Genomic DNA, 25,167 nt, shown 5'->3' with positions numbered 1-25,167 from the left:
ATAGCCTTCGTGCTAAGTCATCTGCGTATACTCGTATGGGAGTCACCATATGTTCGCACCGAGTGGAGTCTGCCGCCAGCAACATGGTGGGTAGCAGAGCACCTGAAGCGTCGAGTCGTAAAATGGTTTCGAGAATTTGAAGCATGATGGTGGAGCAGAATACCCAGGTAACGGCGTCCGTTATTGAGCGAAATTTGAGAGAAAATGGAAACAGTTTGTCCGGATAGGCGTCATCTGCGGGATTCTCCAGTCTAGACAGGACCGACCTGAAAAATGGCCCAGACGACACCCTTCGCTGATAACACTGTCGCCAGTCGTGGAGTTTGTGAAAGCTTTGGACCAGCACATCGGTATACATGTACTGAGGGGCTTTTATATCTTCTGTGGCAAGGTCGTCTGACAGAAACATGTGCGCTTCTTGCATAATCGCTGGGACCTCTGTGACGATATCCAGGAGCCGAGGAAAGGAGTCAGGTGACTGAGTCGGACCGATGAGCTCTCGCCATCTATTCGGCGCAAGGCTGAGAGAGCACCTCCGTGCAAGTGCTTGTATTACCTGTCACGAAGAGGTTAAGAAGTTTGCGAGAGCAAGGAAGGCGGGTGGTGCAGGGCTTCTATACGGACACATATCACGCAAAGCCGCACGCACAGGCTTCTCCAGCTCGGTGACGGCAACGCTGGTACGCCGCGGTGTCGCAGAAGCTCGGATATCCCTTGGGCATGTGCACTCCAGCTTTGGTCTGTTGAGAACACAAACAACTATATTTCAGTCAGCCCCTGCTCCCAGGACGTAGGAAAGACTGGGTCAGTACCTCACAAGTCGACAGGACAACAATCGCCGCCAGCGTCTCATCATTGTTCCGACCCACGTCACGGATCACCTTGCCAAGAGCGGTGTTGTACAACTGCACAGTCTCGTCATTCGAGATGCCAGTCTCGCCTGACAAGCGCACCTGTATCGCGCAAAAGGCCAGCAGCGCATGGTCCAGCGCCTCGCTCGACGCGGCCATCCCGCAAACTGCTTTGGGCCACGAAAAGGGCGTCGGGTCGACGCTATCTTCCATGACGTGCGGCTGGGGTAAGTAGATGCCCTGTAGAAGAATCAGGGCGCGGGCCCTGAATTGCGCTGTGTCATACGCGGCGCCAGAGAGTTGATATCGTATTTGATCAAGCAAGTCAAGCCATCTTGATGCACATGCACCTCGAGGTACACGGGCATGCGTGATGACAGAGAGGGCGGTGATGTCGCGTTGTGCAGGGGTGCGGTTGACCCAAATTATCGGCTTCTCGTAGCCTCGACATTGGATCCCGGCTTTGGCACATCGCAGGCACAAGGGCGCTGTGAGGTCGCACTGATGCGGGTCAGAGAGGACGGAATCAACGGATGTCCAAGAATCGAGGGAAGAGAGAAAGGTGTATAATGGAGCATACCTTGACACGGCGCCTTTTGCAGTCAAGGCAGGCTTTGGACTTGCCCGCAATGCCAACCATGGTCAAAGGGCTCTGCACCGATGTGTGTTGTTGGTTGGTAATGCAGTCGGCAAGTTGAGTATCGCCCTGGCATGGGGAAAGCTCGCGGCGGAGACAAGAACACCTCGCGTCAACGCGCTAAACCCAATGAGGAACCAAGACGCGAGCAGTACGACAGGGGTGGCTGCTCCGCTTTCGACTGCTGATGCTGATGCAAATTGCAGACATTGTCCAGACTCGAGAGCCAGAGACCCTCTGTGACCCGCCTCGCCACATGCTGCAAGCCGTTTCTGTCATCATGTCATCCGGCGTACAAAACGCTCATGTCACAATTGCGGAGACTGCGGGTGGGTTATGCCGGACTGGGCACCATCACTCGAACCTCAAGCCAGGGACGCAAGGGACAGCAGTGAATTGAAGGGTGGTCGACGACGTGACCGGCTCGCTGCCGAAGCTACTAATTCCGAGCCGCTTTCGCGCCCGCCTTTTCGTTTCTAACCGTAAATGGCACCATCCCACGAGCGTCGATCTTGCTCTTCGAGTCGCATTGCCGCCAAAGTCGAGGGGTATAAGAACAACCCAGCTTGGACTATCAGCAGCGTCAGGATGGGAGACGAAAGACGCTGCCCAGAGTAACATCCCTCTTGGCTTCCGGCACCATGCAAAGTCAACCCGAAATAGATGCGAAGCCCACGCCAGAGCCTCGATCCTCTTCCTCAGACGTCGACGGCGACCCACAACCACAGCAACACCGCACGGATGAGGAGAAGGCGCAGGATTTCAACCCTGGCTCCAAGCCTAATGACTTGGGACCTCCTCCAGATGGCGGGATTGACGCTTGGCTAGTCGTTGTTGGCGGCTTCTGTACGGTATTCGCTAGCTTTGGATGGATCAACTGTATGTTCAGCACACCAGCCTGAAAGTACGAGGTGCTCACGGTACGACCCAGGCATCGGTATTTTTCAGGACTACTATCAGCATCACCAGCTGGCATCGTACTCGCCCAGCACCGTGGCCTGGATCTCTTCGACGGAATCATTTATGCTGTTCTTCTGGGTACGTGCACATAGCATTCTTCTGATTGTTGCATGTGTACAGCGCTGATTACGCATTTACATAGGGACCCCTGGCTGGCAAGCTGACCGACGAGTTTGGGCCTCGCGTCCCGATTCTGATGGGCTCGCTGCTGCATGTATTCGGCCTCATGATGACATCCATCTCCAAGGAATACTACCAGATACTGCTGTCGCAGAGCGTGTGCAGCGGGCTGGGATGCTCGTTCCTCTTCTACCCATGTACGCGACGCTCTACGTACCCTTCTCTACCCGCAGGGAAAACTGACAGAACACCTTGCAGCCATTACCGCCCTGGGGACATGGTTCCTGAGGCATCGAGCCCTTGCGTTCGGCATAATTACCGCCGGCTCCAGCATCGGCGGCGTGGTCCTGCCGATCATGGTAGAGCGCCTTGTCGTCCGAGTCGGCTTTGGCTGGGCGATGCGCGCCACAGCATTTCTTTTCCTCGGCCTCCTCGTGGTGGGCAACTGTACCATCAAGTCTCGACTGCCTCCGTCACGGAGGAAGTTTAGACTTGCTGACTTCGTGGCTCCCTTCTCCGAACCCGCGTTCTTGCTCCTCACCATCGCTGCGTTCGTGATTTATCTGGGAGCATTCTTGCCTTTTAACTTCATCATCGTTCAAGCCAAAGCTGAAGGCATGTCGACGAGCTTGGCAAATTACATGGTTCCCGTTGTTAATGCTGCTTCGTACGTGTGCCAGATGTTACGACAGTACATCGAACCGTCAACTAAACGCTTGCAGAACCTTTGGCCGAATCATCCCAGCACACTTTGGCGACAAGTATGGGGTCTTTAACGTCATGATTCTGTTGACAATCCTGAGTGGGATCTCCATCCTCGCAGTTTGGCTTCCCGCTCACTCAAACGCGCCCCTTATAGTCTTCGCCGCCATCTACGGCTTCACGTCGGGCTGCACGCTGTCTATAATACCCGCTATGGTGGCATCCATGTCGGACGCAAGCAAGCTAGGCACGCGGAACGGCTCGCTCTACGGGTTCGCCGCAATTGGCGTCCTGGTCGGGAGCCCAATTGGAGGCGCGATTACAAACGCGCAAGATGGGAAGTTCTCAGGGCTGATTGTTTTCTGCGGAATCTGCCTTCTCCTCGGCGCAGGCGTTACTATAATGTCTAGACATGCATTGATTGGCTCGATACTAAGAAAGAAGGTGTAGATCACGTTTCAACAAGACGACAAGGCTCATTGCAGGGCAATCTTATACCGCTGAGGTACGGTTGAGCGATGGTATATGTTCTTAAGTCATACCCGAAGGAAAGCATGAGCGAGGTTCTGAGGATGATTGGCATACACCATTATGATAGAGCAGGTGAACTGGGTGATAGAACGTGCTGCGGGCATGAGTATGACTCTCTCTCTCTTGTATTTGGCCTACTGTGGAGCATGACTGCGCTCGCTTGCATTGGGTTGAGTCCTCTGGTCTCTCGCGCCCTGTAGCCATGCAATGTAGGGGCCCGGACTCGGTGCATGGCCAAGATAGTCCGTCAGAGTCTTCATTTCGGGTTGGCGCCCACCGACTCGTAGAACCATATCGCGATATCTCCGGCCCGCCTCCGGGCTTGTCGTGTCCTTCTTGAAGCCTGTGTCAAACATGTCTAAGGCAAAGGCACTGCCTCTGCTCAAGATTAGTCAAACAAAGAATCCAAGTGTCCTGAGCTCTCCAGGAAACTTACAATATGTAGCTATAGTATCCGGCATCGTAGCGGTTCAGGATGTTACGAAAGGTGGTTTGGCCATGCGACCATTCCCAGCCTTCCCCTAATGCCTCCCCGCCACTAACGTTAAAGATATCAGAACGCGTTTTGTTGAATAGCTCCGTCAGATTGAGATTTTCCAGCTCTGTGTGCGAAGCGGGCGTGTGTACGAGCATATCGTATGTGGCAAAGAAGAGTGAAGTGAGCTCGTTTTCCATAGCGTCAGCCTCGGTAGATCGAGCCAAATCGCGAACTATATCATCGCCCAATTGCACGGGCTTCTCGGATAAATCACGGCTTCTATGTCGGTCCTCTATAGTCGATTTCCAAGCCTCTTTCATGCTTGAGCTGATGTGGGAGTAGTGGAAGGAGACTTCCTTAATGTGGCGCTCCACCCAAAAGAACCGCTCAAGCATCCTGCTTGGTGCTTCGACGAAATCGCGATCGACCACATTCAGGGCTGCGAACTTGGTCTGGGTGAAGAGAGAATGTAGGACATGGCCCAGCTCGTGGAATAGTTTTCGTGCACCCCATAGACCCAGAAGAGTCGGTCTGCTGTCGGACGGTGGGGCATAGTTCATAACCAACGCCGCAGAGGGATAGAATCGACTCCCGTTTGTCTTTTGATATGCCTGAAACAGTGTTAACCCAATAGTGTTCTGCGAGCTGCCGTAAGCAGACCTACCTGTTGCAGCGAGTAGCATCCTCTATGGGTGTACTTCCCATCTCTGGGAAAGAAGTCCAGGTAAGCATACCCAAGAAACTCCTCCTTGGACCCGTCAACGTCCCAAACAGAATACATTTCGACGTCTTTGTGCCATACAAGCGCGCTCTCACCCACTGCTCGCCCCTTAACATCAATTTTCCGGAAGCGTGCCCCAAAGAGATGCTCAATCATGTCCAGAAGCTTCGCGAGTGTGGTATTCAATTCAAAGTACTCCGAAACTGATGATTTCAGCGATGCGTCCTTGTCGTCGCGTTGCCGTGAGTAGTAAGACACGTCCCAAAAGTAAAGCTCATGGACCTCAGCGCCGCGTGCCTCGGCTTCCTCTCGCTTCATCTCTTGAAGCTCCTGACTGTCCTGCACTGCTAACGGAGCAACGGCTCTGCGTAAATCCGACAGCAGCTTTTCCACCGCTTGCGGAGTTTGCATCATCTTGTCCGCCGTTTTCAGCGTGGCGTGATTGGGGTACCCCAGCGTCCGTGCCGTTTCGTCACGTAGGAGGACAATTTCTCGGAATAGGAGCGCATTCTTTGACAGCCTATTTTGGACCGCGTAGTATATCCGCTTTCGAGTACCCTCTCTTGTTGCACAGCTGAGAGCTGGACCGCTGAAGGGACTTTTGGTCGGTAGCCACAGGTAGCTCGAATTCTCACCTTCTCCTGGCATCAGTCTGTCAATATGCCATTGGGGAACACCATCCAATTCGTCCGGCCTAAGCCAAATCCCAGAGCTTTCTTCATGGAAGCCCATATTGCAATGTCGAACTAGGTCGTCGAGACGCTTCATCTTTGCCTTGAAATCGCTGCGTTTCTCTTGCTCAGCAATAGCACAGCCATTTTGGTGGAATCGCCGATGCAGTTTTTGTAGGTAATAGAGAGATTCTGCATCTAGGGACGAGCTGATGCGCCTTTCTTGCTGGCGCATTACTTCATCTACCCGCAAAAACATATCTTGACGGGAGAACGACTCGATCTCAGCGTCATTAAAGAGGGTTGCGACGGCGTTGGATGCATCTCGCATGTCTTTTGATGGGTGCGTCGAGGCGTAGAAGCACACTGTGGCAAGATCAGCCCGGCTCAGCCGGCAGTCGCGCAGCAGAAGGTCGCCATGGCCTTGGCAAGTCCACTTACACACGCGTCTTTTCTCCGACCTGGCATTCTCGTCCTGGAAGATGGGCATGATGGTATTGTCAAAGGTGGCATGCTCGGGTTGGATCTCAGAAACAACCGAGTCCCATGTAGCAAACGTGGTAGCTATGAGCCTTTCGGCGTCTTCCTTGAGCGAGGTGGGCGTGGCATCGAACAACGGAGGCACCTGGATGGCAAAGTGTTGGTCTCGAGGAAATTCCATGGGGAGCATAAGTGACTAAGACCTAGGGCTAATGCTGTACGCCTCTCCGCGAGCGAGCGAGCTTGGCAGCAGCAACGACAAAGCCGGCGAGAGACAGCATTACAATGCGCCTGGCGTCGACGCTCGTCATGCGTTTTATACGTTTTGGCGGCTGCTTCATGGGTGCGGGGAAAGACCTGCCACATCATTGCGATGATGTGCGGTCCTCGTCGTCGCACGGCCTCCGGCGAGCGTCGACACGGCTACCCCCCTGCTTCTGCCTGCGGCTAGCAAACACGGCACCGATGCTGGAGCTCTCGCAACGGGTAACGGGTGCAGACGAGAGCTCCAGGAAGCGGAGCAGCCGGGCCGGGGCGGCGGCCCGTCGTCTCCATTTTTGCTGCGCCACACTGAGAACGGGGCCATCTCTGGGGTCCCGGAAGACCGGCATCCAGCGCCCTTCGTCAATTCGCCAAGCGCACGAGCATCACGACTGATGTCCGGTGAGAAACAGCGCGGTTGTCTACGCTTGCCGCACTCCCCGGCAACCAACTCAGCGCGCTGTGTCTTGCACGGGCCAGCCCGCATGCAGATCCCGAGTTGATTGGCAGCCGACACCTCCACCCACCGTTGATCCCTCCTCGGCGCTCCCGCCCTGGACCCATTCTGTCCAGCATGGAAATCTTCGCTCGAGGCGAAGAACAGTTCACCATATTACATACCATGTACCACAACCATGGACGTGACGCCTTACCTTAACACCTGCTTGCCTGCGCGAAAGTCAACTCTGCTCCTGCCGTTCTGTATTCTTTGCGACTAGAAGCTCCCGACATGGCAGAGGCAAGCCTCATCGGTGTCGCGTTGCCCCGCATCCGTGGCGCTTGCGTCGTCCGTCGAAACAAAACCGAGGGAGCGGGGCATAAGGATACGGAGAATACGACTGTTCACAGAATCACAACAATGTGAAAAAGTGAGACGCTCACTCGACGACACGTCAAAGTGTGTGATCGCTTCAAAGGCATGTCGCACAATTGACCCGACGATGGAGTAGCATACACCTGCGGCGAAGACTTGAGCACCGGGCGCCAACGCAATGTCCATGTTAGAGCGCCTCACCTCGGCGGATCGCGTCAGCGACGGTCAAGCCGCCGCGGGGTTCTTTCGGCTGCCTTCGGAAGTGCGAACATGCATCTACAACTACGTCTTCGAAGAAAACGTTCTCCACCTGTGGAGGAATTGGGTCGCCGGCCAAGTTTATTGCCAGGCGAATTGGTATGTGCCTCCCATATGGCCCGAAGTCTGCCGCCGTGAGTAACAACCGGCATCTCAGGTGCATCGACAACCTAGATTGCAGAGAAGGCTACAGCCATTCTCTGTGTCAGAGTCTGCTGGAGCAGACAGGCCTCCTCGGACTACCTTTGTCATGTCGCAGACTAGTGAGGCTACCCTGTGACCCTTTACTCGTCCCCTCGGTTACTCAGGCGAAGATTTAGTATGTTGAAACTATACAATACGCCTACTGTCGCTATACCTTCAGCGTACAAGCTGATCTCATGCTGAAGTGGGCGGCTCGGACCCCGGCCGTGCACATCGATGTTATGACATCACTGAGGACAACATTGACGCGGCCTGATGAGGGTGATGCCGAATACAGCAATGTCTGGGAACTCGTCTCCAAGCTGCCAAACTTGAGAAAGCTCATGGTCAAAATCATCGGTTGCGAGACATATGACGGCTGGACGTCTCAAATCCAGGAACAGGTCGCTGGGCCCATCAAAGCCGTCCAGCAGCCTGGCTTGGAGAACTTTGACTTGGTGTTCCTCGTTGAAGGCACCTGGTTCCCAGATGACTGCTACCTGAGACTTCAGTACAACGGTCTCCAGTGGGACACTTTTCTGATGGACCAGAGCCGCTGCCCTGCATTTCAAGGCATCCACCCTCGGTGTAGGATGGTGGGAATGAAAAGCTTCCTGCACAATCATCCTATTGCCGACGACATGCCTACGGAGAAGGAGCTGGTTCGGTGGATATGCTACTTTTCCTGCAGTCGCGCATACGGGTTCCCTGACCCGGATGATTATGACTGGGATGAAGTGGGAGAAAGTGCGCAGCATGGCTTTCCGGATTGGGAGAGTCGGGTCCAGGAAGGTCGACGGCAGATGTCTGCACTCGTGAAAGATTACGACGAAGGGAAGGGCCGTGAGAAATGGGACAGAACGTCTATCAACCGTGTTGCGGATCTCATAGACGACAACATACAGCGACCCAACCGCTACAAATGGAAGTATCCTGAGCGGCCCAGTTGGATTATGCAGGCAACAGATGAAGTTCGCTGAACATGACAGTCGTAGTGTTTTACGCTACCCGATAATCTGGAGATGTCTCGTGACTTTCTGCAAGGCTTGACAAACTAAGATTCGTGCCTCGTGGCAGACAGAGAAGCCACCAAATTTCGTTGTCATTCACTTAATAAGTAGGTTTGCATCCGAAGCAAGGCTCCTTTTCGCCATCTCAATTACACGGCGCACGTTGGAACTACATGCGTCGGCAAGAACCCGATTTGAACACCAACGTTTTCGTTTGCAAATACATAATAGGATGCATCTGGACTGGACGCTTGTGCTGGCGTCCAGGTTCGAGGAGGAGGACACGAAACGCTGCCATGTGGTGTCACTTCATATTGCGATTGAGAGGACATCTGGCTGTTCCCAGAATTGCTGCCTGTCAATTCACTAATAAAAGCTAGCAGGTGTTGAGTGGGCTGTACCACCGACAGCGTCGCAGCATTTGACAAGCGACTTCTGGAGCCGGAGGTCGGGTGGCCCGGCGGACCCCTGTCCCATACTTCCGCCGGACCTGATTCCGTACCGCAAAGGCACTGGATCACACGCAAGGTCATATGATCAGCAAGCACGGCGTGTCTCGTGACCTTGACTCGACTTTTCAGGCCCTGGGCGACTTCGTGCTCTGTGATTGGCCTAAAATTCCGACGTTGACCCGAGCCGTCTGGAGTGGCGCTGCTGCCTTCCCTCCCCTTCCAGCGTCGCGCCGGCGAGCTCGTAACTCGTAACACGTCGGCTTGTCCCTCCCCGGAAGCGATGCCGAATTCCTAGCCCCTGCGTCTCGTTAATGAATTGACGTGCATCATTTTATTCGCCGGTCCGGATTTGTTCCTCGCCGCGAGACTTGCTCTCATCTGCAGGGTGCTACGCAACGAGCGCGAGCCCTGCCCCGCCCCCGCCAAACGATGGCTGGAAGCCTGGCCGCCCGCAAACGGAGCACACAATGTAGAACCAAGATGAAGACTGGTTGTGCAACCTGCAGGTCGGTTTCACTTCTCATCAACCGCCGCACGTCTCAAGACTGGGCCTTTAGATGGGTATTTCGGCTTCGTGAGGTGATTGCTCACTCAGAAATAGAATAAGAAAGGTCAAATGCGACGAGAAGAAGCCATGTTGCCAAAAATGTATCGACACTGGCCGCACTTGCGACGGCTACGAATCTCCATTTAGAGTAGTCACCAGTCGATCCATCATCAACGGCGCTCGTGCTAGCGGCATCCCAGGCGCTGCGTCAAGACCCGTCCGACCCGCCTTGACCGAGATATCACCAGCAGACATCGACCTCCTCAATCGTTACTTCTCAACAAAGACCATGTTCGACGTGAAGCTAGGCTGTGATGAAGAAGCCAGGGAAGTCCTCGAAGCCAGCTTGACAGATCCGACTGTTCGACATGCGGTATCATCTCTCAGGTCTCTTCGGGAGCATCTCGAGACCTCTGGGGACGTTTCCGCATCTGCCGCCCAGCAGAGCCCGAGCTATGGCTACGACTATGGCGTTCAACAATACTGTATGGCCTTGGGGGGGCTGGCGTCTAACTTGTCGTCTCCGGGCTCCAACGCCTTGAAGTCGGCGCTGCTTTGCTGTCAGATCTTCATCAGTATTGAGCAAGTGCGCGGAAACTATGGCACCATGGCCCAGCACATCATTCAAGGACTCGGCATCATGCACGAATATCGGGCACGGCCAACTCTCGATGATGCGAATAACCTGGTGCCGGCACACCATGCCCAGCTACCCTTGCTTGATGCTTTTGTCATCAAGCTGTTCGCTGCACCATGCAAGTTCGCGGAGCCTTCAGCAACAGCCGATAAGGAGGGCGGGAAGGCGGTTTCTATGTGTGCCATATCGCGGCATGAGCAGACCGTTGGATCTCGCAATCTTCGCACGATTGTACCCGATATGCGGACGGAGCTTACCAGGATCTCCACGTCGACGCTCGACTTTCTCGTCAAAGTGTCTAGTGTCGACTCAGCGGGAAACGCTCTTCGATTACTTCCCGAGAAAACAGCTCTATTGGAGTCGTTAAAATCCTGGCTCATGGATCTCGAGCTTGTTCATGCGGATATCAAGTCTCCAGGAACTGAACCTCTTGCAGTGTCCTTTCTGCGTCTCTTCCACCAGATACTGAAGATAATTCTCGTGGAAGCATTGAACTCCTCTTCAAATCTCCAAGCCGAGCTCCGGACCGAAAACGACCGACTGCAGGGCATAGGCAGCATTATCGATGAAAGAGTAAGCGCATATAGAAAGCGCAGTGGATCTGAAGGAGGTTCAAGGGAGCCAGCCAAAGTGCGATGATATGTGTATCGGAAGTGACACATTCTTTCCGACCAGGCAGATGATTCCTGCCTTCTTCCATATCCCGCAGACCCTGTGGCAAGCCAGACGCCCCTGACATGCGCAATTCGATTTGGCCGCACTCGGACGCGCCCAGGCACGGGTCACTTCAGAACCTTGGTCGCATGTATCCGGGCATTGGGCGACTTGCCTCGACGCTGAAATCACTTCGCAGGTGCAGTCACAGCGCAAGAACAGCTCTGCATTGGACTTGATAGATAATCGCCTTAAATGCCCTGCCTAGATCAGGCTACGTGCCTGTTGAGCTTGATACATAAGTTGCCTCACCATGCGTATTAATCGTTAGCCGCTGGGAACCGGGGCCGTGGCTTGCTGCTCGCTGTGAGCCAGCTGGTTGCCCTCGCCCATCATTTGACCGAGGACATCGCCAGACTTCGTTGCCGCCTTCTTGGCGCTCTCTTCGGCGGATAGGAGGCCCAGAGAGCCGTGGACCATGTTGATGGCACGACCGTCGATGATGTCGGAGGTGAAGGTGTCAATATTCACCGTGTCCTCCGACCGCACCATCTCTCGGGCGCGCACAGTGTTCAGAATGTGCATCTCCTCGGGGGAGAGATACGCCTCAAGCTCCTTGTGACTCTGTGCACTGCCGGAGCTCTTGAGATCTTCGACCCTCTTCAGGACGGCGTCGCGCTTGGCGGCGTCCACGGGCGCAAAGGCCTTCAAACAAAAGTCGACTGTCTTGGACACTTCCTCCTGGGTGAGCTTGCCGTGGACGTCGGCGGTTCCCTGAATGACTGTAACTCGTCAGCAACGATTGGAATTGGGAACTTAGGTTCGACTCTGCACACTCACTCGGTCGAAAGTGGGCAAACGCGCGCTCGAAGCCTGCTTCGTCCCAGTCGCTGAGCACAGGGTCGTCGTGCTCCCTGATTTGCTTGAGTGCGCTCAGCACAATAAGCAGGAAGCGAGTGTAGCCCTCGGCAACCTTCTTCGAGTGCCACTGAAGAGCCTCGTGCTCACTGCATTGACCGTTGATCGCGGCGCAGATGGTTGCGGCAGCCGAAAGACCGCTAGCCACGGCAAGATGGACCCCCGACGAGAAGAAAGGGTCAATGAAGCAGCCAGCATCGCCCACAATGCGGGCGTTGTGGCTGGCATAGGATGAGGCACTGTACGACCAGTCGGACGCGGCCTTGATCTCGTCAGAAACAAGCGTTGCATCCTTGAGCATTGGTCCCAGTATTCTGGGCACGGCCTTTAGCATTTCCAAGTAGAATGCCTTGCCACCTGGAGAGCCCATCTCTCTTTTCTTTCTAGTCGCGACCTCCTGGTTTATAACCACACCGACCGACGTGGTGCCATTGTGCAGGGGAATGAACCAGGCCCAGCCGCTGCCGTCTGGATTCGAAATCAGCAACACTCTCGGCCGGGGACAGGCAACAGCATTGCATACCTGATAGAGCCTCGAAGTAAGGAACACCCTCCTGCGGCGTACCGACGCCGTAACGTCCCGCACCTTGCCAGTAGCCCCAGCTTGCGACGTTCTTGAGACCCTGATTGAAGTGTCGATTCTTGAGGTACTTGGTGCTCATGATACCCAGGCGGCCGCTAGCATCAATGATGTAGTCAAACTTTATGATGCCCGTGGCACCGTCCTCTTTGCGCGTCCAGGTGGCCGACACGGGACGGCCAGGGTCCAGCGTCTTGTCGTCGGCAGTGCTTGGGCCATTGTGCGGCACAAACTCAATAGCCGAGACCCTGACACCGTCGAAGATTCGAGCGCCGCTCTTACCTGCGTGTCTGAAGATGAGGTCGTCGGACTCGGAGCGGATGACGTTCCAAGAATAGGCGTTCGGGCCACCGGCGCCAACGAAATCCGTGTCTGTGCGGTGTTAGGAGGACTCCGGTGCCTGCACGTTCCACCATAGCCAATCGACTTACAAGCCGGGTCCTTGTTGTTCAATACGAAGGCTGCGCCAATCTATGAAAGGGGAATTTTCAACTGCCGTGCGCATGGTCTGGGTGGGGCCTGATGTGAGGTACCTTCTTGTAGAAGCCATGCGCAACGAAAGTGTCATCGAGGTCGATGAAACGGAAGAAGTGGCGCAAGGATGGAAGCATGCTCTCTCCAATGTGATATCTGTGGGTGGGTTAACGCCGAGTCAGTGCCACGCCAATTAAATCTCATTGTTGCGGCGAGGCTCACCTGGGAAACTTGTCGCCCTCGAGGACGACAGTGTCGATTCCCTCCCGTGCCAGCGCCGAGGCTGCGTACGACCCGGCGGGCCCACCGCCAATGACGAGAACTTTGGCATACTCCGGAATAGACATTTTGCTCTGTTTTTAGTGAGTCTATTGTGCATGCAGAAGAGACATCGAACAAGAGGGCCAGCTGTATCATGGCAGAACCCGTCAACCTTATAAACTCTTGTGCAGCATGATGCGCGCCGTACCTGAAGTCCCCGGCCGCATCCTAGCCGTCGACGGTATCCGAGAGCGGCATCGGCTTGTACCGCCGAAATTTCGACGGCTTTTGCTCGCGACGCGAGCAGCCGTGTGGCGGCTGTCAGGGTGGGTACGTGTGTGCGATCTTGAGGTCGGTGCGTTTCGGCTCGGTGTCCGTTGTTTCCCGGTGGATCGTGGCTGCATGAATCGTACAATCAGTCAACCAACAAGTTGGGCCCTTGCAGCTTGAGTGTCAATAAATCCGGCATTTTATGCCGGCAGGCCGTCGGCATATTTTTTAATTGATCTTTCTGTCCGAAGCACACTTTCCGGGGGGGAAAACAGCCAGGATCAACATTGCTGTAGCTTTTGGTCGAACAAGACGACACAACCCGCACTCGAAGCTTCACCGGACCTCAACAAACCGCACCAAATCCAAGATGGAGAAGAGCGGCATCAAATCGCAACCACCGTTACCTCGAGATGACTCCGAGCAAGTCATACAGGCAGAAGAGCAGAAGCAGAAGGTGAATGAGTATCCCGACGGCGGGCCAACAGCCTGGCTCGCCGTCGCTGGTGCGACTGCTTGCCTGGTCGTGTCGTTTGGATGGGTCAACGTGATAGGACTCTTCCAAGAGTATTACCAGTCCAACCAGCTCCGCGATTACACACCGTCTGATATCGCTTGGATACCCTCGCTACAGAGTACGTTCGGCCCTCTCATAGTCGCGCACCAGTGATTGAGTCGTCGCTAATTCTCTCGAGCAGTCTTCTTCATGTTTGCGGGCGGCATCTTCGCCGGCAAGGTTTTCGACGACTTCGGTCCACGATATCTGCTAGTCACTGGGACATTCTTGCATGTGTTTGGCCTGATGATGACCAGCATCTCCAAGACTTACTATCAGATCCTCCTCAGCCAAGCAGTTTGTTCCGCCGTCGGCGCATCGCTCGTTTTCAGTCCTGCATTCTCAAGCGTACGCCGCAGCTCTTCCTCGTGTCTCGAAGCGCCGGTCAACTGAATCATGGATTTGTTTCTTCTAGGTATCGACATGGTTTCTCAAGAAGCGCGGGGCAGCGCTCGGCATTGTGGCCGCCGGCTCATCTCTCGGCGGCCTCGTTTTCCCTATCATCATCATCAACCTACTCCCTCGAGTTGGCTTCGGATGGACCATTCGCTGCTGCGCTTTCCTTATCCTGGCACTGTTGGTGTTTGCAAACTTCACTCTCACAAGTCGCATCAAGCCTCAAAAACGTCCGCTGGAGTTCTTGGCGTTCGTCCGGCCCCTGCGGGAGCCGGCCTTTGCCTTGTGGACTGCTGCGGTGTTTTTCTTCTACTGTAAGTTCAATGTCTGGTCAAATGCCGTTACTAAACGCACCAGACGCGACGCTGATAATTCCCCAGGGGGCATGTTCATTCCCTTCACGTTTATTGTCGCCGACGCGACAGTCCACGGCATGTCGCCTCACCTGGCGCAATATGTTGTCTGCATCCTCAACGCGACCAGGTAACAAAGATCCCTTGCTCCTGGCAACAATTACAATCAGCTGATACCTACGATTCCAGCCTTTTTGGTCGCACCGTGCCCAATGTCATTGCTGATAAGGTCGGGCACTTCAACGTAATGATCGTCATGGGCGCCTTGACGTCGATTTTGATCCTCGGCTTGTGGCTCCCTTCGACCGGCAATGTACCGATCATTCTGTTCGCGTCGCTCTTTGGCATTTCCTCGGGCGCTGGCATCAGTCTCACGCCGGCCCTCTGCGCCAGGCTCTCACCCATTCAAGATATCGGTGTGCGGACTGGTACGGTCTTCACAATCTCGGCATTCGCTGGCCTGACCGGGTCCCCCATTGGTGGTGCTATCATTTCGAAGAGCGGAGGATCATTCACCAATGCTATTGCCTTTGGGGGCACAGCTTGCGCAATTGGGACCATGCTCTTTGTGGCGACCCGGATCGCTTTTGTTGGATGGAAGCCGGCAAAAGTGTGAGGTGTGGATCATGAACGGCAGTCGCGTGGCCTGAGTTCAAGTTCGAGAAGCTGTGTCAGTATAGGTAGCATCTATAACTTAATTGGCTCTCTGGCAACACTTATCGCAACTCCTCGCCAACTCTACCGTTTATTGGCGGAACCAGATGCGCCATGGCGCCTTGACAACCGTTCCACAGGCCCTCCGTCGCTCATCCAGGCACCACGGGCTCACATTGATAAAGGCATGAGGAAACGTTGTTATCGCTTCAAATCTTATCCTGCTCACTACTTCTACTTCCGCGCAGCAGCGGCCGCAGCCATGGCTTCCCTGTCGGCGGCCAGCAGCTTCTGTATCGCTGGCCGAGTCGTGATGCGGTCCCACCAAGCGCTCACGGCTGGGCGACTGAGAACGACGTCTCCGTACCCACATGCAAAAAGCCTTTGGACGAGCGGGATGTAGTAGATGTCAGCGAGAGTGAAGTCCTTCCCAGCCATGTATTCCTTGTGTTGCAAGAGACGTTCCGCCACGTCGAAGTATGTCTCGACGGACTTCAGCGCACTGGAGACGACAGCCTCATCGACAGGCAGCCCGATGAACTTCTTGGCAAACTTCTCGAAAGCGATTTTGCCTGCAGGGTCGGCGAAGTAGAGGATTTCCTCCGACTGAGCCTGGTCGAACAGCGCCGTGGCTTCGGCGTCAGACTCGGCGGGCAACAGCGGGAACGAGTACTTCTTCGTCAGGTACTTGCAGATTGCGCGGCTCTCGTAGAGCGTGAAGCCGTCGGGGAAAGTGACGACGGGAATTTTGCCCCACGGGTGACGCTTCATGTTGTCCTCGGACTGGGTGCAATGGCAGTGTCAGCGACGGACAGTCCCAGCAAGGCGGCCGCGTTTGCCGCCCGGACACAGCTCACTGACCTTTTGCTCACCCTTTCCCAGATTGAGAACCACAAGCTCGTAGTCCGTGAAACCACCTTCGGCGAGCGTCAGGCGGACGCGGTCCGTGTTGGTCGACCCGCGGGCGCCATACAGAGTAAAGGCCGGCATCTTGGGGCGGTGCAGCAGCTGCGACGCGAATCTCGGGCTGTTTGTGATGATCCTCGACATGTGCGCCAGTACGCCCCTACTTTGGAGATTTGGAGAGCAGTTGGGCCGCCCCCGCGGTATATAAATGGACCGGGAGGATTGCGCCGGGCCCCGCCACAGAGCTGTGAACCTCTGACAGACAATCGCGTTACATCGTTGCAGCAATGTGGACATTGTTGGTCGAAGGAGTCATGAAGACCCTCGTGGTTGGCGGGCTCGCTCTCTCATCCCAATCGAGTTAGCTGCGGCGCATCCGCCCTGGGTGGCGGCGGGGCGTTGGTTGGGGTCCGGGCCAGGGTTCCGACAAGGGCTCCATCGGGTCGGCGGACGGAGGGCTGCAAGACCGATCAGGATATATGTACCCCTGGGGTGGAGAAACGCAGCTGACAATCACCTGGCCGGCACGGGTGGAACGCAGTCGGCGTTAAACCAGACGCATAGACATTCCGGGCATCGAAAGTCGCCATCTGGGACGCCGTTTCAAGAGACTGCCATCGCTGCCTTGCTTCATGCAGCCCCATTTTCGTGTGCAGGCTCGCACACATCTTCATGGAGGGGGCGTGCGTCAGAATAACTCCTTCACAAGACTTCGTCTCGGTACGATTGCCGAGCCCAGTCGCCTTGGAGTCCCGAATGCGCTACCCTACAACAAATTTCTTGTAATGTCACACTAGCCGACATGCTGTTCTGCCCTGTAACGAGCCCTCTCCTTCTCGAAATGCCGGCTTGATCGGATTGCAGCGTGTCACTCGATCACGTTTCGCCCGTGTGCTTAGCGATGCAAAATCGAGCATTGCTCGATTTAGCTCTGCGGCGGCACCCGCAGGTGATGCCATGGTAGATTAAGTGTGGATAACATCTGGTAATAATTAAATCACAGTCTTCAGCGTATGGACCTTCCTATCCTGCCAATCTCGACTCCGAAAGGGCGGCAGCGTTGAGTCGAGAAGGCGCGACAACAACTGTGACTGAATGGCAGACACCTCCGCAGGTCTGACACAACGTATGGCGAGCTGAGTCGTGCTTGACAAGGCAGTAACTATGCCCGGATTCCCGAAAAAACACTGATTATGGCGAGCTCAACAGCCCGGCATTAGCCCAACCCGGGTTAGGTCACGGCACGGTCCACGGCACCCAAATCCCAGAAGCTGGGCTCGGGTTCCGACGATCACCGCACTCACAGCGCTTACCCGCCCGTATCAGTCAGCACGCGCGTGACGATTTCCCCAGGCCGGAGACAGGCAAATTGTTGGGAACAACCCCGGGCCAAATACTCTTGCGTCTCTGATATCGCAATTTGGTGGCCGAACAAGGACTTGATTCAACACATCACCTTGTGCATCCATCATGGCAACTTTGACAGACGTCAAGATCGACCGTGAGTTTTGGAAAGACTACCTTTCAGCACAGGCGAGCCAGCTGCCGCATCTCGACGATGTGGAAGATGTCACCGACAGAGTTATCAGAGTGATGGGAGGAAACCCTGGAGAGATGCAGCTCCAGGGAACCAACACCTTCCTCGTCGGTACTGGCAAGGCAAGAATTCTGATCGACACTGGTGAGGTACGTGACCGTAGTGACAGACAGAGAACCCGAGTGCAGCTCTGACCTTGTTAGCGTAGGGAATCCCGATATGGTCTGAACGCCTGGTCGAGGTTCTAAAAGAACGAGATCTCCATATTTCACATGTGCTACTCACGCACTGGCATGGCGATCACACAGGTGGTGTGCCTGACCTCATTGAATACGACGCAACCCTCGCAGATCGGGTTTATAAATGCAACCCTGACCCAGGCCAGCACGACATCGAAGACGGCCAGGTTTTCTCCGTCGAAGGTGCCACTATAAAGGCCCTTTTCACGCCCGGCCACGCCTTTGATCACATGTGCTTCCTGCTGGAAGAGGAAAAAGCTCTATTTACCGGTGATAACGTCTTGGGTCACGGCTTCACCGTCGTGGAGGATCTCGCGCTTTATCTGCAAAGTCTCGATTACATGGCTGCGCAAGGCTGTACCATTGGATATCCGGCCCATGGAGTCAGGATCCAGAGCTTGCCGGCCAAATTGAACCAGTACATCATGCAAAAACGTACGCGCGAGAGACTTATATATGGAGCTCTGCTAGACAGTATGTTGAGCGGGGGACGAAACGCAAACAACAAGTTCGGCTTGTCGACGAGGGAGATTGTCAGCAAGATCCACGGAGACGTTCCGCAGCATCTGCTGCAGAGTGCGATTGAACCTTCTACGATGGAGATTCTGCGGATGCTGGCTGACACGCGCAAGGTTGGTTTCTCTATGCAGGGTGGCACGCAACGATGGTTTGTCAACAGACGATGCAAGGTGTCGTAGGGCAGGCGGATGGACATGTATACGCAGAGAAACGTAGTGTAGTTTCAGGAGCGTGGTTGCCATGTCAGCGCATGAGAGGACAGGAAAGCAAGAGGGTAGAACATGCACAAATAAAGCGGCCGAGAACTGGAGAGAACATCAGGCGGAGCTACGTAACCATGACGGATAGTTGAGTGGGACACCTTTAATGCGCGTCAGACAAGACATCGAGTTTGCAGAATGAGACTCTCCCTCCATGCAAGCCGCGTGCCAAACTGACCTAGCTGAAGGGAACCTCGAACCGTCTCTCACTTCTCCCACAGGCTAACGGAGCCTCTTCAGATGGTCCCTATCCCATTCGAGCAAGCGTTGTTTGTACAGGTGTGGTGAGTACCTGCCTCGTGCTTGGCCAGAAGTATTGCGCTCCGCCCTCCTGCCCCGGCTCTCGTCGGTTCCCGTGCCACTCTTGACATGGGGCCGGGCCGGCCACCGTATAATAATCACACCGATACCGATGCTACTAGCTCGGACTCTTTTCTATTTTTTCCAGTGGGTAGCCGCCCGCATAGCTGAGCATATGCCTGCAAAATGAGATAAACCCCAGTCTTCCCGCTGATTTGCCTGGCACCTTGTCTTTCCGCTTCTTAACCACCGTGGTTCTAAAGTGAGACAGCCATGACCACCACTCCCTCAACGGAAGGTCTCAGCGACTTTACATCGCGGTTGCTGTTCTTCAGCAATGAATTTCCCAATGACGACCTTCGAGATCTGTTTCGCCGCCTTCACACCCATAGCAAAGGTGTGAGGTTTCGCCTGCTTGCTACCTTCCTGGATGCTTGTAGCGATGCGGTCCACGATGAAGTCGCAGCGTTGCCTTTTCACTTGAAGAATCTCGTCCCGTCCTTCAAGTCTATATTGTCACTTGCAGATGGCCCCGACTTCAGACAAGGTCCCGTCGGCGGAGCGCTGGAGAGTGCCCTGCTCTGTGTCCTGGAGATTGGCATGTTCATTGGGTAAGGCTACCGCAATCAGCACGTACGCCAACCGAATACTGACTTGTTCCATAGTCACCATGAAGCCGATAACCTGCCGCTCGACCTACCCAGTACCAGAACGACACTCTCTGGCCTTAGTATCGGGCTATTTGCCGCCGCGGCGATCTCTGTTTCCGATTCCTTGGCGGATGTTGCCAGCAACGGTGTTGAAAGCGTGAGGGTAGCCTTCAGACTGGGCATCCACGTCGATGGCGTGTCTGGAAGACTTGAGTCGCGCGACGAGGATGGAACCTATGGCAGCTGGGCCTATGTGCTCACTGGCCTGACCATCGCAAAGGTGCAGGAGGAGCTTGACCGCTACAACACGGAATCGGTGGGTATTGGCCCTGTACTCTTCAGGCTCATACACTCAATAACGCCAACCCTGTCTAGTCAAACCCCACGCCGACAAAAGTCTTCATCAGTGCGTCGGACAAAACGTCCATCAGCGTCACAGGCCCCCCGTCGCGCCTGAAAAACGCGTTCAGGCACTCTCAAACTCTGCGCTATTCGAAGCATCTCCCGATGCCGGTCTACAACGGACTGTGCCATGCACCACACCTATATACGACTGAAGATGTCCGCACCATCGTCCACGGATCTGTACCGAGGTGCAATCACTCTCTTTCCATCCGGCTGCCACTGCTTTCGCCGCAGACGGGCAAACCATATCTCGCCCGCAATGCCGGCGAGCTATTTCAAGAAATTGCCACGGACATTTTGACGGGTGGCATTTTCCTCGACAATCTGAGCAGCGGAATACTGGACTCGATATCCGAGTGTGGGTCGGCAGAGTGCGAAACATTCCTCTTTCGCTCTTCTCTCGTTTCCAAGAGCATATTAGAAACCGTGGCTGAGGGCCTTGGCCAAGTCTCGACGAAGAATGTAGACTTTGTGGACTGGTCTTTTGGTAAAGTCGCGCCCAGCGCACCACGAACTGTTGCTCAGTCAGCGCTCGCCATCGTTGGCATGTCTTGCAGACTCCCCGGCGGCGCCAATGATTGCAAGCTTTTCTGGGACCTCTTGAAGGAGGGAAGAGACACTCACATGGAAGTTCCGGCCGACAGGTTCGATCTACAAGCGCACTTCGATCCGACCGGCCAGGTCCCCAATTCGACGCCCACACCTTTTGGAAACTTTATTGACCAGCCGGGAATGTTTGACGCGGCATTCTTCAACATGTCGCCAAGAGAGGTAAGCACAATGTCCACTAGTAGGCTGTCTTGAATGGCTCTTTGGCTGACACGTCTATCGCAGGCAGAGCAAACCGACCCTATGCATCGACTGGCCCTTGTGACTGCCTACGAGGCCCTTGAAATGTCGGGTTATGCGCCCAACAGAACGCCATCGACGACACTCGAGCGAGTTGGCACATACTACGGCCAGGCAAGCGACGATTGGCGCGAGCTGAACGCAGCGCAGAACATCGGGACTCACGCAGTGCCTGGTGGCGAGAGAGCTTTTGCCAACGGACGCATCAATTATTTCTTCAAATTCGGCGGTCCAAGCTTCAATATCGACACCGCATGCTCTAGCGGGCTCGCTGCTGTCAATGCCGCATGCTCGGCTCTTTGGGCTGGCGAAGCGGACACTGTTATCGCGGGCGGCCTCAGCGTCATCACAAACCCCGACAACTACGCCATGCTAGGTAATGGCCATTTTCTGTCCAGAACGGGCCAATGCAAAGTGTGGGACGAGGGCGCTGACGGGTATTGCCGGGCTGATGGCATTGGCTCCGTTGTGATCAAGCGCCTGGAGGACGCAGTGGCGGACAACGACAACATCCTAGCCACCGTCCTCGCCGGTGCAACAAACCATTCTGCATATGCCGCCTCCATTACACAGCCTCACGCTGGCGCTCAAAAGAGCAATTACGCCCAAGTAACTCAAGCTGCAGGTATTAATCCTCTCGACGTGGGCTACGTCGAGCTTCACGGTACGGGAACCCAAGTCGGTGACGCGGTCGAGTCCGAGTCGGTCTGCGACTTCTTTGCTCCCCTCTCGCCACGTCGCCGCGCCGATCAACCTCTACATCTCGGGGCAGTGAAATCGAACATAGGACACGGTGAAGCCGCTGCAGGCATTGCCTCGTTGCTCAAGGTGCTGCTGGTCTTCCAGAACAATGAGATCCCGCCGCATGTGGGGATCAAGACGGCCATCAACCCCATCATCCCGCTGGATCTGGCAAAGCGACATGCTGGCCTGGCTATGGATCTGCAGCCCTGGCCAAAGCAAACTGGAAAGACTCGATATGCAGTCGTGAACAGTTTCGGTGCCCACGGTGGCAATACCACGCTGATGCTCGGAGACGCCCCTGAAAGGAAGCTATACGGCTCGGACCCCAGACCGAGCCATCCGGTGGTAATTTCGGCCAAGAGTAAGAACTCACTCAAAGACAATGTTGCGGCCCTCATAGAGTATCTCGACAGGCGTCCAGAAACCGATCTGGGTGACCTGTCGTACACGACCACTGCACGGCGAATCCACCACAGCTCCAGAGTCGCAGTCTCAGCCTCTAGCATCCCTCAGTTGCGAAAGGCCCTGGAATCAACCCTGCCCACAATTGGAGATATCCGCCCCGTTTCGGCAACCGCGCCGTCGGTCGCATTTTCTTTCACCGGGCAAGGCGCATTTTATGTTGGAATCGGCGCAGCATTGTTCAGATCATTCCCGTACTACCGCCAACAGATCGCCCACCTCGATCACCTGGTACAGCTATTCGGCTTCCCATCAGTCATTCCGCTCATAGAGGGTGTCCATGGGGATGAAGCTGTCTCGCCTCTCACAACGCAGCTCACCATCGTCGTCACTCAGATTGCCCTCGCCGAATTCTGGTCATTCCTCGGAGTCAAGCCCAGCGCTGTCGTTGGTCACAGCCTGGGTGAGTATGCGGCCTTGGTCGTGGCCGGTGTCATATCGGCAGCCGATGCCATCCTTCTCGTGGGGAAGCGTGCAGAGCTCGTCGTGTCCAACTGCGAAGAGGGCAGTCGGGTCATGCTCGCGGTACGCGCAAGCGTCGACAAGATCAAGAGCATTGCTGCAAATGGAACCTACCAGGTGTCGTGCATGAATGGAACCAACGACACTGTCTTGGGAGGTTCTCGAGGAGAAATTGACGAGACGCGAAAGATGCTGGAGCGCGAGGGCGTCAAGTGCACGCTCCTTGACGTTCCTTTTGCATTCCACACTAGTCAGATGGATCCCATGCTGGCGCCTTTCGAGCAGCTGGCAAAGCACGTCACGTACAAAACCCCAAGGATTCCTATTCTCTCCCCGCTCCTCAGTACCTGTGTGTTTGATGGAAAGACCATCAACGAGAAGTACTTGAGCAGAGCGGCCCGAGAACCTGTCAATTTCGTCGATGCCCTCGAGGCTGCTCAGGAGTTCGGCATCATCGATGAGAAGACCATCTGGATCGAAGTTGGGCCACATCCCGTGTGCGCCTCTCTGATCCGGGGGCACATTGCGGATGCGCAGACAACTGCATCGCTCCGTCGCGATGAAGACAGCTTTGCGACTCTGTCGAATACCCTGGCGTCACTTCACCGTGCTGGCATCGCTGTCAATTGGAACGAGTACCACCGCCCTTATGAACGCTGCCACACCCTCCTGCACCTCGATGCCTACAAGTGGAATGAGAAGAACTACTGGATACAGTACGAGGGTACGTGGACTCTGGATAAGGCCTACCCGAATGGCAACCCGAGCAAGAAGCCGACGGCACAAAGCGGCTCTGCACTGCGCACTTCCTCCATGCAGCAGATAGTGTCGGAGGAAATTACAGAGAACGCGGGTAAGCTGGTCGTTGTCTCGGACATGATGCACCCAGAGCTACTGAGCGCCTTGGATGGCCACCACATGAATGGACATGGCGTGGCGACTTCGGTAAGTGAAGACAATGTGCCGACGACTCGGGCTTCTCTCGTACTGACTTTAAGTGCAGTCGATCTGGGCTGACATGGCTCTGACCGTCGGTGAATACCTGTACAAGCGCATGGTGCCAGTTTCAACAGGGGCCGTGCCCATGAACGTTTCCGAGATGCTAGTAGAGCACGCTCAGATTGTAAGGTCGAACCGCGAGGGCGCGCAACTTCTGCAAGTTGAAGCCGAGATGGACCTCGAGACTCTCACCACGGCCGTGCAATGGTACAATGTGGATGACAAAGGCACTCGCTTCGAAGAACCGTATGCTACTGCGACAGTAAGATACGAAGACACTAGCGACTGGGCTACCGAGTTCGGCAGGATGTCGTGGCTCGTTAACAGTCGCGTGAACGCGCTGGCGGCCATGGTTCCCGGAGGCTCCGCCAGCAAGGTTGGACGTGGGCTGGCCTACACTCTTTTCGGCAATGTGGTGGACTACTCGGAAAAGTACCGCGGCATGCAGTCTGTCGTGATCCACGAGCTGGAAGCCTACGCGGATGTGGCATTGGCACCGGACAGGCATGGGACCTGGCACACGCCGCCTCATTGGATCGACAGTCTCTTCCACGTCGGTGGGTTCGTCATGAACGGCAGCGAAGCCTCCGACACCAAAGACCACTTCTACGTCACCAACGGCTGGGACAGCTGCCGCATGGCAAAGCCGGCAATTGCGGGTGGCAGCTATCAAAGCTACGTCCGCATGTCGCCAACAGGCGAGGCCAACATGTTCTCCGGTGACGTCTATGTCCTGCAAGACGGGGCAATTGTGGGCATGATGGGGGGCATGAGGTTCCGACGTGTCCACCGCATCCTGATGGACAAGTTCTTCTCGCCGCCAGATGGTGCAGCGGGAAGTGCCACAACAGCCACGACATCTTCGACAAAGGCCGCCAAGCCGAAAGCGGCGGCGCCCAAGTCCAAGTCCAAGGCTGCATCATCGCCTGCACAGGTCAAAAGCACGGCACAGGTAACGAAGCCGACCATGAATCAAGATGAAGAGACCTCAGCGAGCGATAAGAATGAAGTGGAAGCAGGTTTGGTCGCCAACCACGGAAGCACCGTCGTCGAAGTGGCAGGAGGCATCGTGGGCGACGCGCTGAAGCTTATCGCCAAAGAGACGGGCCTCGAGCTATCTGACCTGACCGACGAGGCTACTTTTGTGGAGCTGGGCGTCGACTCACTCACTTCGCTGGTGTTGGCCGAGAAGTTCAAGAAAGAGCTCTCGATTGAGATCAAGAGCTCGCTCTTCCTGGAATGTCTCAATGTCGGGGACCTCAAGGCGTGGATGGAGCAGAATGTCTGAGTTGGAGTGCAGTCGTACCTGCGAGCTGTCTTTATTTGTACTTTGTTCTCGTCATAGATGCGTGGTATTTCTTTCTCGCGAAGCATGGCACGAGTAGGCAAGTAGGTCAAGACAAGTT

The 25,167-nt window shown here is 55.3% G+C and overlaps 9 protein-coding genes across 9 annotated transcripts; 6 read left to right on the top strand and 3 right to left on the bottom strand.

The window, feature by feature from the left end:
* Positions 1 to 2,129: 2,129 nt before the first annotated feature.
* Positions 2,130 to 3,720, top strand: PLICBS_005158 (uncharacterized protein; the record flags this gene model as incomplete). Its single annotated transcript, XM_018325434.2, has 5 exons — positions 2,130 to 2,367; positions 2,420 to 2,526; positions 2,591 to 2,765; positions 2,827 to 3,235; positions 3,291 to 3,720. The coding sequence occupies 5 exons, from the start codon at positions 2,130 to 2,132 to the stop codon at positions 3,718 to 3,720; spliced, it is 1,359 nt and encodes a 452-aa protein (XP_018175186.2).
* A 215-nt stretch (positions 3,721 to 3,935) lies between these two features.
* PLICBS_005157 (uncharacterized protein) lies at positions 3,936 to 6,332 on the bottom strand (the record flags this gene model as incomplete). Its single annotated transcript, XM_065600663.1, has 5 exons — positions 3,936 to 4,179; positions 4,238 to 4,890; positions 4,944 to 5,641; positions 5,939 to 6,037; positions 6,113 to 6,332. The coding sequence occupies 5 exons, from the start codon at positions 6,330 to 6,332 to the stop codon at positions 3,936 to 3,938; spliced, it is 1,914 nt and encodes a 637-aa protein (XP_065456735.1).
* A 1,072-nt stretch (positions 6,333 to 7,404) lies between these two features.
* On the top strand, positions 7,405 to 8,647 carry PLICBS_005156 (uncharacterized protein; the record flags this gene model as incomplete). The annotated part of the gene is made up of 2 exons (XM_018325436.2): positions 7,405 to 7,583; positions 7,849 to 8,647. 2 exons carry the CDS (start codon positions 7,405 to 7,407, stop codon positions 8,645 to 8,647), a joined length of 978 nt encoding a protein of 325 aa, XP_018175188.2.
* Positions 8,648 to 9,965: 1,318 nt separating this feature from the next.
* PLICBS_005155 (uncharacterized protein) lies at positions 9,966 to 10,952 on the top strand (the record flags this gene model as incomplete). Its single annotated transcript, XM_018325437.2, has 1 exon — positions 9,966 to 10,952. One exon carries the CDS (start codon positions 9,966 to 9,968, stop codon positions 10,950 to 10,952), a length of 987 nt encoding a protein of 328 aa, XP_018175189.2.
* A 342-nt stretch (positions 10,953 to 11,294) lies between these two features.
* Positions 11,295 to 13,286, bottom strand: PLICBS_005154 (uncharacterized protein; the record flags this gene model as incomplete). The annotated part of the gene is made up of 6 exons (XM_018325438.2): positions 11,295 to 11,749; positions 11,808 to 12,353; positions 12,409 to 12,837; positions 12,897 to 12,936; positions 12,999 to 13,095; positions 13,162 to 13,286. The coding sequence occupies 6 exons, from the start codon at positions 13,284 to 13,286 to the stop codon at positions 11,295 to 11,297; spliced, it is 1,692 nt and encodes a 563-aa protein (XP_018175190.1).
* Positions 13,287 to 13,840: 554 nt separating this feature from the next.
* Positions 13,841 to 15,391, top strand: PLICBS_005153 (uncharacterized protein; the record flags this gene model as incomplete). Its single annotated transcript, XM_018325439.2, has 5 exons — positions 13,841 to 14,105; positions 14,169 to 14,374; positions 14,442 to 14,736; positions 14,803 to 14,905; positions 14,965 to 15,391. 5 exons carry the CDS (start codon positions 13,841 to 13,843, stop codon positions 15,389 to 15,391), a joined length of 1,296 nt encoding a protein of 431 aa, XP_018175191.2.
* Positions 15,392 to 15,663: 272 nt separating this feature from the next.
* Positions 15,664 to 16,479, bottom strand: PLICBS_005152 (uncharacterized protein; the record flags this gene model as incomplete). Its single annotated transcript, XM_018325440.2, has 2 exons — positions 15,664 to 16,212; positions 16,291 to 16,479. The coding sequence occupies 2 exons, from the start codon at positions 16,477 to 16,479 to the stop codon at positions 15,664 to 15,666; spliced, it is 738 nt and encodes a 245-aa protein (XP_018175192.2).
* A 1,326-nt stretch (positions 16,480 to 17,805) lies between these two features.
* PLICBS_005151 (uncharacterized protein) lies at positions 17,806 to 18,809 on the top strand (the record flags this gene model as incomplete). Its single annotated transcript, XM_018325441.2, has 2 exons — positions 17,806 to 18,021; positions 18,081 to 18,809. 2 exons carry the CDS (start codon positions 17,806 to 17,808, stop codon positions 18,807 to 18,809), a joined length of 945 nt encoding a protein of 314 aa, XP_018175193.2.
* Positions 18,810 to 19,527: 718 nt separating this feature from the next.
* On the top strand, positions 19,528 to 25,049 carry PLICBS_005150 (type I Iterative Polyketide synthase (PKS); the record flags this gene model as incomplete). The annotated part of the gene is made up of 6 exons (XM_065600662.1): positions 19,528 to 19,589; positions 19,631 to 19,801; positions 19,856 to 20,156; positions 20,480 to 21,016; positions 21,080 to 23,707; positions 23,766 to 25,049. 6 exons carry the CDS (start codon positions 19,528 to 19,530, stop codon positions 25,047 to 25,049), a joined length of 4,983 nt encoding a protein of 1,660 aa, XP_065456734.1.
* Between the last annotated feature and the right edge of the window lie 118 nt (positions 25,050 to 25,167).

The sequence above is a fragment of the Purpureocillium lilacinum genome, assembly GCF_023168085.1.
Source record: "Purpureocillium lilacinum CBS 284.36 DNA, scaffold_3, whole genome shotgun sequence".
Classification (NCBI taxonomy): Eukaryota; Fungi; Ascomycota; class Sordariomycetes; order Hypocreales; family Ophiocordycipitaceae; genus Purpureocillium; species Purpureocillium lilacinum.
The sequence above is the reverse complement of the archived record's forward strand: the minus strand, read 5'-3'. Positions and strand labels throughout refer to the sequence as shown.